Source organism: Amia ocellicauda, chromosome 11, assembly GCF_036373705.1.
Source record: "Amia ocellicauda isolate fAmiCal2 chromosome 11, fAmiCal2.hap1, whole genome shotgun sequence".
In the NCBI taxonomy this organism is placed as follows: domain Eukaryota; kingdom Metazoa; phylum Chordata; class Actinopteri; order Amiiformes; family Amiidae; genus Amia; species Amia ocellicauda.
In genome coordinates, this window is record NC_089860.1 from 17,422,981 (window position 1) to 17,437,388 (window position 14,408).

General features: G+C 41.3%; 3 protein-coding genes across 11 annotated transcripts in view; all 3 read right to left on the reverse strand.

The window, feature by feature from the left end:
- Window positions 1-14,408, reverse strand: part of LOC136763045 (protocadherin alpha-C2) — a 155,939-nt gene that overhangs the window by 62,150 nt on the left and 79,381 nt on the right. The window contains exon 1 of one of the 9 annotated variants that reach the window (XM_066716754.1): window positions 7,580-10,086. The exons of 7 other annotated variants lie outside the window; for them this stretch is intronic. In XM_066716754.1, coding sequence (XP_066572851.1) covers window positions 7,580-9,958 — 2,379 coding nt within the window. In that variant the 5' untranslated portion in view covers window positions 9,959-10,086. Of the gene's footprint in view, window positions 1-168; window positions 2,676-7,579; window positions 10,087-14,408 lie in introns of those variants that run through there. One more of the 9 variants, XM_066716756.1, reaches the window with a different exon arrangement.
- LOC136763485 (protocadherin alpha-8-like) lies at window positions 3,677-6,265 on the reverse strand. The gene has a single exon (XM_066717532.1). The coding sequence runs from the start codon at window positions 6,068-6,070 to the stop codon at window positions 3,677-3,679; it is 2,394 nt and encodes a 797-aa protein (XP_066573629.1). The 5' UTR covers window positions 6,071-6,265.
- LOC136763486 (protocadherin alpha-8-like) lies at window positions 10,718-13,543 on the reverse strand. The gene is made up of 2 exons (XM_066717533.1): window positions 10,956-13,543; window positions 10,718-10,723 (listed from the first exon to the last, which is right to left on the reverse strand). Exons 1-2 carry the CDS (start codon window positions 13,338-13,340, stop codon window positions 10,718-10,720), a joined length of 2,391 nt encoding a protein of 796 aa, XP_066573630.1. The 5' UTR covers window positions 13,341-13,543.

Consider the following 14,408-nt stretch of genomic DNA (forward strand, 5'->3'; position numbering starts at 1 on the left):
TATCAAACCAGCGTTAACATACTACAATGTCCTCATATCATCATCAACATCAACACCAAGCAATATCATCCTATGGAATACATTAATACACCAAAAACTACTTATGAAACAACATACTCATATTCATACTGCATATTGATGTATATCAGAAGTAAGATGTGTGCTTACCTGCGTGTTATGCAAATGTTCTCGATTCTGTTTACAAGAGTCGGTCCCAGTAATACTAATCAGATCCCCATCTTGAGGTGAAAACGGAGCGTTAAAGACCATGACGTCACTCTTCAGTGTGTCTGAGCTGAAACACACGTCATACTGCTGAGTAGTTTTAGAGTAAGACCAGCTCCCGTCAGGGTGTGTGGTGATCATTGGGGGGCTGTACCCGCTGAAACTGTCATCCCTCCTGTGGCATTTCACAACTATTAAACTGAGGAGACTCAGCACAAATATCACTGACACTGAGACAACCGCGATGAGCAAATAGAGATTTAAATGAGAAAACCCGTCCTCCTTCTTTTGCACATGACGAAACTCTGACTGCATTTCAGCCGCGCTCTCGACAGCAACGACATCAATAGACACGGTGGCCGATAAGGATGGCTCTCCGCTGTCAGAAACCAGAATGACCAATGGATGCGTTTTCAAGTCATTCTCACTCAGACGTCTCTTAGTCCTTATTTCTCCAGTGCTGGTGCTGATTCGGAACAGATCCGTTCTCTTGGGCTCAACAATGTGATAAGAAAGCAGCGCATTGTATCCACAATCCGCATCCACAGCCCTGATCTTCGCCACAAAGTATCCCGCTTCAGCAGAATAAGGGATGTGCTCAGTGTTACCAGAGCCGTGCTCAGAGTAGGGAGGCAGGATCCCGGGGCTGTTGTCATTCTCATCCAGGATAAAAACGCTCACAGTGACGTTGCTGCTTTGTGGAGGGACACCGGCATCAGTGGCCTGAACCTGAAACTGGAACGTTTTCACCTCCTCATAATTAAAAGTCTGCATGCTGTATATATCTCCACTGACAGAGTTCACATTCACTGCAGTAGAAACTGGAACTCCTGTGTTGGAATTCTCCAGTAAAGAATAAGTCACTCGGGCATTGTCATCTAAATCCGGATCAAACGCAGACACAGTGTGTATAACCGCGCCTACTGGGTTGTTCTCCTTCACATACACTTCATAAACAGGTTTTATAAAGCGCGGCGCGTTGTCGTTCACATCTGAAACGTGTACAGTAATAACGCTGGTGCTGGAGAGAGGAGGGGTCCCTTCATCCGCTGCTGTGATGGTGACATTGTACTGAGAAGCGCTCTCTCGGTCCAGCGCCCCCCCGACCACTAAAGAGTAATAGTTCTTATAGGATGACTGCAGTTTGAAAGGGACAGAGCCTGGGAGCTGACAATGCACAACTCCATTTTTTCCCGAATCATTGTCTATTACAGTAATCAGAGCTATTGCTGTACCTATATTAGCGTCTTCCCTGACAGTGTTCACAAGTGACGTCACAGCTATTTCTGGGATGTTATCATTAAGATCTATAATTTCAACTAATATTTTACAGTGGGTGGCCAGAGGGGAGTGACCCCTGTCCTGAGCCTGAGCCCGAATTTCATAAGCACTGGTCTCTTCGTAATCCAGATTCCCCTTAACAGAAATGTCACCAGTGTCTGGATCAATTGCAAAAGCATCCAATACGTTTTCATTCCCCCGATTGATAAAGGAGTACACGATTTCACCATTAAAACCGATATCTAAATCCGTGGCATTGAGTTTGATTACGGATGTCCCATAAGGTGCGTTTTCATAAATTCGTACCTTGTAAACTGCACTGCTAAAAACAGGCGTGTTGTCATTAATATCCAGTACATTTACAAAGATTAGAAGGGTCCCAGACCGGGGTGGTTTCCCCCCATCAACAGCAGTCAGCACTAGATGGATCACAGGCTGTTTCTCTCGGTCTAAAGCTTTCTGCAGCACTAACTCCGCAGACACACTCTGATCACCGCCGCTCTGCACATCCACAGAGAAATGATCATTTGGATTTAGTCTGTACATTTTTACAGAGTTACTGCCCACATCTGGATCATTGGCGCTGGGTAAAGGAAACCTCACTCCTGGAAAAGCCGACTCGGTAATGTTTAAATGTTGAGATTTCTCAGGAAAACATGGTGCATTATCATTAATATCTAAAATATTCACTTCGATACGAAAAAGATTCAATGGCATATTTACAATAGCCTCCAAATTCACCCTGCATGTCGCAGTGTTAGGACACAGCTCCTCTCTGTCGATCCGCTCATGCACATAGAGAATACCAGTTTTTAAATTCACCTCAAAATACTTCTTCTTGGATCCGGTAAGAATCTGAAACCTGCGCGATTCCAATTCCTGAACATTAAGGTTCAAATCCTTTGCTATATTTCCAACAGAGGTGCCCTGGTTCACCTCCTCTGAAACGGAATAAGATATCTGTCCACAAACCAGGTCCCGGCAGCAAAACAGCAGCAGAAAATGTATCCATAAAGGCCGTTTCACATCTAAACAAAACATCGTTACACCTGCATATCCAGTCGAACAACCCAGCGATTTTATATAGCGTACACGACACCCCAATATATGAATTACTTGTTCAAAAATAAATAAATCAATTGCCGATTACATGAACACTTCATCTGTGTCTCTCAGTCATTCTGCGTAAGAGTAACAAAGCCTTCCCTGATATCTGCGTCCTTTCACAGGCGAGGACGAGCCCAGGAAACACGAAATCCGTTTTTACTTTCATGGTCAACAGCGACTCCATGCGTTTAATATCAAGGTAGATTACATTCACTTAAATATTATCATATACTGTACTATAAGTCAGCAGTTCGAACACAGTGTAATACTACTACTACTACTACTACTACTACTACTACTACTACTACTAATAATAATAATAATAATAATAATAATAATAATACGTGATTAATTTGTGATCAATACATGTTAATCAATAAACTGTAATCATATTTAAAATTATCCCATTCCAGATTATGTTCAGCCGTTAAAATGAATACAATTACACAGTATCCCAGCTGCTTGGAGCTGAGTTAAAATGCAGGAATTAATAGAGTTTCAAGTCAATTAGACAGAGAATTAGAATCACAAACTCCGTTGGGGAAAGCGGGAGGAGCATAGCAAGCTGACGTCGACAAAAGTGAAAACAACTTGAGAGCATGGCATGTGATTTTTACCTCCTCCAATCTTAACGTGGATAAACAAATACATTCTCAAATACTTAGGTCCGGGAAGGAAACTAATGGAAAACTTGCAGAACCAGCGAAAGCATAAGTAGTCTCACACTGAAGAGGAAAAGTACAGCTAGAACCATCGTAGATTTACGAGACAATTTTAAAAGCTGGTTGACAAGCTTTACAATGTTGTATTCAATCAGATATAACTCAGCTGTTAACTCTTATACATGTAAATATGTAAAGAAGGAAAGGGAGAAAATGCATAAGCATATTAATTTACACTTCATACTGTACCTATATGTTAACATTACTGTATATATATATATATATATATATATATATATATATATATATATGTGTGTGTGTGTGTGTGTGTGTGTGTGAAAATAATTAGTCACCAACACTTATGAAATAAATCAGCAGAATATGTGAATCAGTTAATTAAGTTACTTTCTCCTTACCTCTGTGTATTGAAACTGTTTTGCAATTCTATTGCAAGAGTCACTCCCATTTAAACTAACAAGTTCTGCGTCTGCAGGTGGAAAAGACGAATTAAAAACCACGACGTCACTCTTCAGGGTGTCTGAGCTGAAACACACGTCATACTGCTGAGTAGTTTTAGAGTAAGACCAGCTCCCGTCAGGGTGTGTGGTGATCATTGGGGGGCTGTACCCGCTGAAACTGTCATCCCTCCTGTGGCATTTCACAACTATTAAACTGAGGAGACTCAGCACAAATATCACTGACACTGAGACAACCGCGATGAGCAAATAGAGATTTAAATGAGAAAACCCGTCCTCCTTCTTTTGCACATGACGAAACTCTGACTGCATTTCAGCCGCGCTCTCGACAGCAACGACATCAATAGACACGGTGGCCGATAAGGATGGCTCTCCGCTGTCAGAAACCAGAATGACCAATGGATGCGTTTTCAAGTCATTCTCACTCAGACGTCTCTTAGTCCTTATTTCTCCAGTGCTGGTGCTGATTCGGAACAGATCCGTTCTCTTGGGCTCAACAATGTGATAAGAAAGCAGCGCATTGTATCCACAATCCGCATCCACAGCCCTGATCTTCGCCACAAAGTATCCCGCTTCAGCAGAATAAGGGATGTGCTCAGTGTTACCAGAGCCGTGCTCAGAGTAGGGAGGCAGGATCCCGGGGCTGTTGTCATTCTCATCCAGGATAAAAACGCTCACAGTGACGTTGCTGCTTTGTGGAGGGACACCGGCATCAGTGGCCTGAACCTGAAACTGGAACGTTTTCACCTCCTCATAATTAAAAGTCTGCATGCTGTATATATCTCCACTGACAGAGTTCACATTCACTGCAGTAGAAACTGGAACTCCTGTGTTGGAATTCTCCAGTAAAGAATAAGTCACTCGGGCATTGTCATCTAAATCCGGATCAAACGCAGACACAGTGTGTATAACCGCGCCTACTGGGTTGTTCTCCTTCACATACACTTCATAAACAGGTTTTATAAAGCGCGGCGCGTTGTCGTTCACATCTGAAACGTGTACAGTAATAACGCTGGTGCTGGAGAGAGGAGGGGTCCCTTCATCCGCTGCTGTGATGGTGACATTGTACTGAGAAGCGCTCTCTCGGTCCAGCGCCCCCCCGACCACTAAAGAGTAATAGTTCTTATAGGATGACTGCAGTTTGAAAGGGACAGAGCCTGGGAGCTGACAATGCACAACTCCATTTTTTCCCGAATCATTGTCTATTACAGTAATCAGAGCTATTGCTGTACCTATATTAGCGTCTTCCCTGACAGTGTTCACAAGTGACGTCACAGCTATTTCTGGGATGTTATCATTAAGATCTATAATTTCAACTAATATTTTACAGTGGGTGGCCAGAGGGGAGTGACCCCTGTCCTGAGCCTGAGCCCGAATTTCATAAGCACTGGTCTCTTCGTAATCCAGATTCCCCTTAACAGAAATGTCACCAGTACTGGGATTAATGGCGAAAGCATTCCATATATTTTCATTAGCACGGTTAGTAAATGAATAAATTATGTCACTATTTACACCCTCATCTAAATCCGTTGCATTAAGAGTTATTACAGTTGTTCCATGTAACGCGTTTTCAAAAACTCGGACTTTATACATAGGTTTGGTGAAAACGGGAGCGTTGTCATTAATATCTAAAACATTCACAACTATCTGCAGGGTCCCAGACCGGGGTGGTTTCCCCCCATCAACAGCAGTCAGCACTAGATGGATCACAGGCTGTTTCTCTCGGTCTAAAGCTTTCTGCAGCACTAACTCCGCAGACACACTCTGATCACCGCCGCTCTGCACATCCACAGAGAAATGATCATTGGGGCTGAGCTTATATGTCTTTACAGAGTTACTGCCTACATCAGGATCTTTGGCGCTCGGCAATGGAAATCGTAGTCCAAAAAAAGCAGATTCCGTAATGTTTAAATGTTGAGATTCTTCGGGAAACCACGGCGAATTGTCATTTATATCTAAAATTTTCACTTCAACACGATAGAGAATCAAAGGCATATTTACAATAGCCTCCAAATTCACCCTGCATGTCGCAGTGTTAGGACACAGCTCCTCTCTGTCGATCCGCTCATGCACATAGAGAATACCAGTTTTTAAATTCACCTCAAAATACTTCTTCTTGGATCCGGAAACAATCTGAAACCTGCGCGATTCCAATTCCTGAACATTAAGGTTCAAATCCTTTGCTATATTTCCAACAGAGGTGCCCTGGTTCACCTCCTCTGAAACGGAATAAGATATCTGTCCACAAACCAGGTCCAAGCAGATGAGAAGCAGCAGACAATTAATCCACAAAGCATGTCTTTGGCCCGACGGATGCATTGTGGCGCAGATCTCTATCCCGTCCTACAACCCAGAAATCTCGAGCTTGAAGAAACATCCACCCAGTATATCCATGTTTTGTAAAACTGAAATCGCCGATAACAGCAAAGCAATCATTTGCACCGCACAGCCATTCCCCACCTTACTGTAACAAAGCCGTCTCTGAGCTGTGCATCATTTTACAAACAAGGAGGAGCCCAGACATGCTGAATGTGTTTTTTGCACTTTGATGGTCAACAGCGACATCGTGTGACACGGAACTGCAAGAACGAGTATTTGTGTTTATCAATACTTACAACCCCCCCCCCCCTCCCATCACTCTTTAATATTTTCTCTAGTCAAGAGTTTGACTACATTTTAAGACGATAAACAAATCAATCCATATGAATAAAAACGCAGTCATTCATACATGGCCACCGACAGTACATACTAGTGCACGAAATAATATGCTAGGAAAATGAATTTCAGTCTTACGGTTTTTTCTTGCATATGTCATGTCATCAACAACCCATCAATGTCTAAACTATTCATGATGATCTAGTGCAGAATCTAAATATGAGACATTTGAAATACATATGCAAACGTGTTTCTGAACCTCAAAAAACGTCTATCAGTGAAAGCTATTTTGTCTAAAACAATATATATATATATATGTGTGTGTGTTTGTTTGCATAGGTAACAGTATTCCAAAGCGTCTATTTATTCCAATTACTATGCTCTATGTTGAAAGTTCTTTTTATTGAATTTCCAAGTTACAAAGCAAACGCTGGTGAAATCTGAAAAATACAAAATTGCCTTGTCCGAGTAGCAATGCAAGGCTAACGGTGAAAATAAATTCAACGGAACTTCACACATTCATTGGACAGAAAATGTGTTGATATACATCTATAATATCGTTTCTGAATTTGGTCCATTTACCATAAATCATACGCAGCGAAATTAAAATGCGATAAGAATTAAAATTTGTTTTAAAAGTGACCAACTGCGATGCATGCAGTATGAGGCAACAATGCGAAGAGAATATAGAAAGTAATTGAGTCGGTTTACTTGCTTTCCGGACACCATTTTCCAAGGAACACTTTATCACGCAACTGTAGCGTGTGCAAATAGCACATCTGCAATTGTGCCATTGTTATGCACTGATATACTCTGGAATCTTTTTCAAATTTCTCATAGGTAAGACATTTAAAATAAAAAATAAAAAATATTGACTATTAAACGCACGGTAATTTTCATTATATTATTATTATTATTATTATTATTATTATTATTATTATTATTATTATTATTATTGTTAGTAGTAGTAGTAGGAGTAGTATAACAGTAGTCGTAGTAGAATGCATGTCCACTATATTGTATTATATAAATAACTAGACCTATATATATTTGTCGGAGGATGTGTGAAATTAAATTTTAAACAAATTTAAACAATAAAACCAATATAGCATATATTATTAAATAACGACAAGTTAAATATGTACAATACATTTCATTTGATTTTCCTCTTACCTCTGTGATGTCAAACTGTTCTCTTTTTCTTTTACAGGTGTCGGTGCCAGTAATACTAATCAGATCCCCATCTTGAGGCGGAAACGGAGAGTTAAAAACCACGACGTCACTCTTCAGGGTGTCTGAGCTGAAACACACGTCATACTGCTGAGTAGTTTTAGAGTAAGACCAGCTCCCGTCAGGGTGTGTGGTGATCATTGGGGGGCTGTACCCGCTGAAACTGTCATCCCTCCTGTGGCATTTCACAACTATTAAACTGAGGAGACTCAGCACAAATATCACTGACACTGAGACAATGGCGATGAGCAAATAGAGATTTAAATGAGAAAACCCGTCCTCCTTCTTTTGCACATGACGAAACTCTGACTGCATTTCAGCCGCGCTCTCGACAGCAACGACATCAATAGACACGGTGGCCGATAAGGATGGCTCTCCGCTGTCAGAAACCAGAATGACCAATGGATGCGTTTTCAAGTCATTCTCACTCAGACGTCTCTTAGTCCTTATTTCTCCAGTGCTGGTGCTGATTCGGAACAGATCCGTTCTCTTGGGCTCAACAATGTGATAAGAAAGCAGCGCATTGTATCCACAATCCGCATCCACAGCCCTGATCTTCGCCACAAAGTATCCCGCTTCAGCAGAATAAGGGATGTGCTCAGTGTTACCAGAGCCGTGCTCAGAGTAGGGAGGCAGGATCCCGGGGCTGTTGTCATTCTCATCCAGGATAAAAACGCTCACAGTGACGTTGCTGCTTTGTGGAGGGACACCGGCATCAGTGGCCTGAACCTGAAACTGGAACGTTTTCACCTCCTCATAATTAAAAGTCTGCATGCTGTATATATCTCCACTGACAGAGTTCACATTCACTGCAGTAGAAACTGGAACTCCTGTGTTGGAATTCTCCAGTAAAGAATAAGTCACTCGGGCATTGTCATCTAAATCCGGATCAAACGCAGACACAGTGTGTATAACCGCGCCTACTGGGTTGTTCTCCTTCACATACACTTCATAAACAGGTTTTATAAAGCGCGGCGCGTTGTCGTTCACATCTGAAACGTGTACGGTAATAACGCTGGTGCTGGAGAGAGGAGGGGTCCCTTCATCCGCTGCTGTGATGGTGACATTGTACTGAGAAGCGCTCTCTCGGTCCAGCGCCCCCCCGACCACTAAAGAGTAATAGTTCTTATAGGATGACTGCAGTTTGAAATGAGTCGAGTCAGAGAGTTGACAATGTACAATTCCGTTCTTTCCGGAATCGTAATCTAGAACGGATATAAGAGCAATCACTGTGCCAATTTTAGCATCTTCACTGACTGTACTCAAAAGCGACGTTACAGCGACGACTGGGGCGTTATCATTAAGATCTATAATTTCAACTAATATTTTACAGTGGGTGGCCAGAGGGGAGTGACCCCTGTCCTGAGCCTGAGCCCGAATTTCATAAGCACTGGTCTCTTCGTAATCCAGATTCCCCTTAACAGAAATTTCACCAGAACTATGATTCATGTCGAAAGCTTGCAATATCTTCTCGTTTTCATGGTTAATAAAAGAGTACAATATTTCACTATTTAAACCACTATCTAAATCCGTTGCATTAAGTGATATTACTGGTGTGCCGTACGGCGCGTTTTCAAAAACACGTACTTTGTACAGTGGACTACTAAACATGGGAGTGTTGTCATTAATATCTAAAACAATCACAACTATCTGCAGGGTCCCAGACCGGGGTGGTTTCCCCCCATCAACAGCAGTCAGCACTAGATGGATCACAGGCTGTTTCTCTCGGTCTAAAGCTTTCTGCAGCACTAACTCCGCAGACACACTCTGATCACCGCCGCTCTGCACATCCACAGAGAAATGATCATTTGGACTCAATTTATATGTCTTTACAGAGTTGCTGCCTACATCCGGATCATTAGCAATCCGTAATGGAAATCTCACTCCTGGAAAAGCAGATTCTGTTATATTTAACTGTTGAGAAATAACGGGAAAAGCAGGTGAATTGTCATTTATGTCTAAAATATTCACTTCAACACGGAATAGATTCAACGGCATATTTACAATAGCCTCCAAATTCACCCTGCATGTCGCAGTGTTAGGACACAGCTGCTCTCTGTTGATCCGCTCATGCACATAGAGAATACCAGTTTTTAAATTCACCTCAAAATACTTCTTCTTGGATCCGGAAACAATCTGAAACCTGCGCGATTCCAATTCCTGAACATTAAGGTTCAAATCCTTTGCTATATTTCCAACAGAGGTGCCCTGGTTCACCTCCTCTGAAACGGAATAAGATATCTGTCCACAAACCAGGTCCAAGCAGATGAGAAGCAGCAGACAATTAATCCACAAAGCATGTCTTTGGCCCGACGGATGCATTGTGGCGCAGATCTCTATCCCGTCCTACAACCCAGAAATCTCGAGCTTGAAGAAACATCCACCCAGTATATCCATGTTTTGTAAAACTGAAATCGCCGATAACAGCAAAGCAATCATTTGCACCGCACAGCCATTGCCCACCTTACTGTAACAAAGCCGTCTCTGAGCTGTGCATCATTTTACAAACAAGGAGGAGCCCAGACATGCTGAATGTGTTTTTTGCACTTTGATGGTCAACAGCGACATCGTGTGACACGGAACTGCAAGAACGAGTATTTGTGTACAGTAATAACTACATAACAATTATATAGTCTGATGAATAGAGAAATGTATTCCAAATGTTTCGAGTCGCACCTTTTCGTATTTGATGATCTACTTAATGTTGACGAATCTTCTAAAAAATATTTAAGTATTTGATGTCAAAATAAAAAAGCACATGTAAAATCTGAGAAATACAGGAGCTGAAAAATTCAAGATAAACGTGACATATATTTTCAAAACAATTTCAAATGTTTTGGTGCAGAAAATTTATTGATTATCATATCAGTTTGTGAAATGGGTCGATGTACCTATCAATCTTGCGCAGGAAATATAATTTGAGATTTGGATTAAAATTCGTATTACAACAAAGTGATGAGGGCAACAAGGCAACTGTATGAGGAAATTATGTAATTATGCAAATCTGTGATTTAATTATTCGTTAGACATCTTTTCAAACAAAACAACAAACTCACAAAAGCACAACACTATGCAAGGAAACTAACACTACAGCAAAGAGGACAACACTTGCAAGTTTCCGATAGTTATCAACTAACCAAATCTATTTCAAAATGCACATATATACGCAATTGAAGTATATATATATATATATATATATATATATATATATATATATCTGTGGTGATGTGTGAAAATAGAAATAAAAATAAGGGAAACCTACGAACTACACTAGCCAAAACAAATAAATACTGGACAAATGAACTGATTTTCCTCTTACCTCTGTGATGTCAAACTGTTCTCTTTTTCTTTTACAGGTGTCGGTGCCAGTAATACTAATCAGATCCCCATCTTGAGGCGGAAACGGTGAGTTAAAAACAACGACGTCACTCTTCAGGGTGTCTGAGCTGAAACACACGTCATACTGCTGAGTAGTTTTAGAGTAAGACCAGCTCCCGTCAGGGTGTGTGGTGATCATTGGGGGGCTGTACCCGCTGAAACTGTCATCCCTCCTGTGGCATTTCACAACTATTAAACTGAGGAGACTCAGCACAAATATCACTGACACTGAGACAACCGCGATGAGCAAATAGAGATTTAAATGAGAAAACCCGTCCTCCTTCTTTTGCACATGACGAAACTCTGACTGCATTTCAGCCGCGCTCTCGACAGCAACGACATCAATAGACACGGTGGCCGATAAGGATGGCTCTCCGCTGTCAGAAACCAGAATGACCAATGGATGCGTTTTCAAGTCATTCTCACTCAGACGTCTCTTAGTCCTTATTTCTCCAGTGCTGGTGCTGATTCGGAACAGATCCGTTCTCTTGGGCTCAACAATGTGATAAGAAAGCAGCGCATTGTATCCACAATCCGCATCCACAGCCCTGATCTTCGCCACAAAGTATCCCGCTTCAGCAGAATAAGGGATGTGCTCAGTGTTACCAGAGCCGTGCTCAGAGTAGGGAGGCAGGATCCCGGGGCTGTTGTCATTCTCATCCAGGATAAAAACGCTCACAGTGACGTTGCTGCTTTGTGGAGGGACACCGGCATCAGTGGCCTGAACCTGAAACTGGAACGTTTTCACCTCCTCATAATTAAAAGTCTGCATGCTGTATATATCTCCACTGACAGAGTTCACATTCACTGCAGTAGAAACTGGAACTCCTGTGTTGGAATTCTCCAGTAAAGAATAAGTCACTCGGGCATTGTCATCTAAATCCGGATCAAACGCAGACACAGTGTGTATAACCGCGCCTACTGGGTTGTTCTCCTTCACATACACTTCATAAACAGGTTTTATAAAGCGCGGCGCGTTGTCGTTCACATCTGAAACGTGTACAGTAATAACGCTGGTGCTGGAGAGAGGAGGGGTCCCTTCATCCGCTGCTGTGATGGTGACATTGTACTGAGAAGCGCTCTCTCGGTCCAGCGCCCCCCCGACCACTAAAGAGTAATAGTTCTTATAGGATGTCTTAAGTTCAAATGGGACTGGATCAGAGAGTTGACAATGTAGATTCCCATTTCTCCCGCTGTCCTTATCTGATACTGTGATCAGAGCGATCGTAGTGCCTAAAGCCGCGTCCTCTTTCACGGTGCTGGACAGGGATGTTATTGCTATATCAGGGGCATTGTCATTCACATCTATTACCTCAACAAGCACTTTGCAATGCGTTGCGAAAGGAGTTTGACCTTTATCCTGTGCTTGTACTTTAATTTCAAAGACATTATTTTCTTCATAATCCAAACTGCCCTTTACTGTAATTTCACCAGAATTTGGATTTATGTCAAAGATATCCAAACTGTGTTCATTGGCATGGCTAATAAATGAATACACAATTTCACTATTAACTCCTTCGTCTAAATCAGTGGCATTTAGCGTTATTAGTGACGTCCCTATAGGAACATTCTCATACACTCGTATCTTGTATAGTGGTTTACTAAAAATAGGACTATTATCATTGTTATCTAAAACATTCACAACTATCTGCATGGTCCCAGACCGGGGTGGTTTCCCCCCATCAACAGCAGTCAGCACTAGATGGATCACAGGCTGTTTCTCTCGGTCTAAAGCTTTCTGCAGCACTAACTCCGCAGACACACTCTGATCACCGCCGCTCTGCACATCCACAGAGAAATGATCATTAGGACTCAATTTATATGTCTTTACAGAGTTGCTGCCTACATCAGCATCATTGGCACTTGGTAAATGAAACCTTAGTCCTGGGAATGACGACTCTGCAACATTTACGATATGCAATTTCACTGGAAATGCAGGTGAATTGTCATTTATATCCAAAATATTCACTTCGATGCGAAACATATTCAAGGGCATGTTAATAATAGCTTCTAAATTCACAAAACATTTCATAGTATTAGGACACAGTTCCTCCCTGTCGATGTTTTCATTAACAAAGAGAATGCCAGTTTTTAAATTTACCTCGAAATATTTCTTCTTGGATCCGGAAACAATCTGAAACAAACGCGATTCCAATTCTTGAATATTCAGATTCAAATCCTTAGCTATGTTTCCTACTGAGGTCCCCTGATTTACCTCCTCTGAAACGGAGTACATTATCTGTCCAGAAACACGATCCCCAAAACGAATCAGCAACACAAGCGCAAAACATATCCAAACAGGTCCCCTTTGGTCGAACGAAATCATTTTCTAAGAAGGTATCAATCGAAATATGAATCGGAATGGTCCAAATGCTGAATAAACCGACAACATCCAAAGCAGTGGAAATAAAGGCTGACAACAGCAGTCATCTACCCCACACGGCCATTCTGCATCTCACTGCAACAAAGCCCTCTGTCATTTGTGCGTATCTTTTCCCTTCTCACATATTAAGGAGGAGCCCTGGAAACACGGGCTCAGTTCACTTTGTTGGTGAACAACGACACCGTGTGGACTTTATAGAATATGTCATACCTACAAACAGAAAATGTAGACGCATTACAAACGAGGCTGCAATTCACATTTTTAACAAAAATAAAAACAGACGATCGCAGAACATTGTTTAGAAGTTTAGCAATACATACTAAAACAAATGGTCATTTTGGTGGTGATGCTGATGATGGTGAAAGTGAAGAAGGTACACTATTTATGATAGGTATCTAAAGCAAATACGTTTCCACACTACAGTATATGTTACATTTAATATATTTTCAATGGTCCCTGCATTTGCACAATTCAATACAAATCCAAACCCTCTACACAATACAGAACACTATAATAATTCGAGAGTGTTTTAGTTAATCAAACTGTGTTCAACTGTAACCTGGGGTCCAGCATATTGGCACAATGTACACGATCGTAGTCTAGCATGAAAAGTTCTGTCTATTTCAGATTAAACTTTGGGTAAATATAATCGATAAACACTTCAACGTGATTAAAAAAAACTGTTCAGCAAGGATTACAAGATGGGTTTAAAGAAATTGTTCACTTGAACGCAAAAAACAACGAAATACTGAAGAAAGGACACTCAGACACAAAAACGTAAAAAAAAAAAAACATCCCGTGTATGCGCCAATTAGCCTCTACCATCATGTAACTTCATTACTATGACTTGAAACTAATCACAGACGAAACATCAGCAACTAACTCCAAGAAGTTCCAATAGACAGTAAAAGATGCATTTCTAAATTAAAATATCAGATGTAAACGACTATACATATTAAAACACACACATACATAACAATTTTTTTCATTATTATCACTATGGAGAAAAAT

Excerpts from the sequence above, each read along its gene's own strand:
- LOC136763486 (XM_066717533.1), bottom strand. The coding sequence starts at position 13,340 with ATGATTTCGTTCGACCAAAGGGGACCTGTTTGGATATGTTTTGCGCTT.
- LOC136763485 (XM_066717532.1), bottom strand. The coding sequence starts at position 6,070 with ATGCATCCGTCGGGCCAAAGACATGCTTTGTGGATTAATTGTCTGCTG.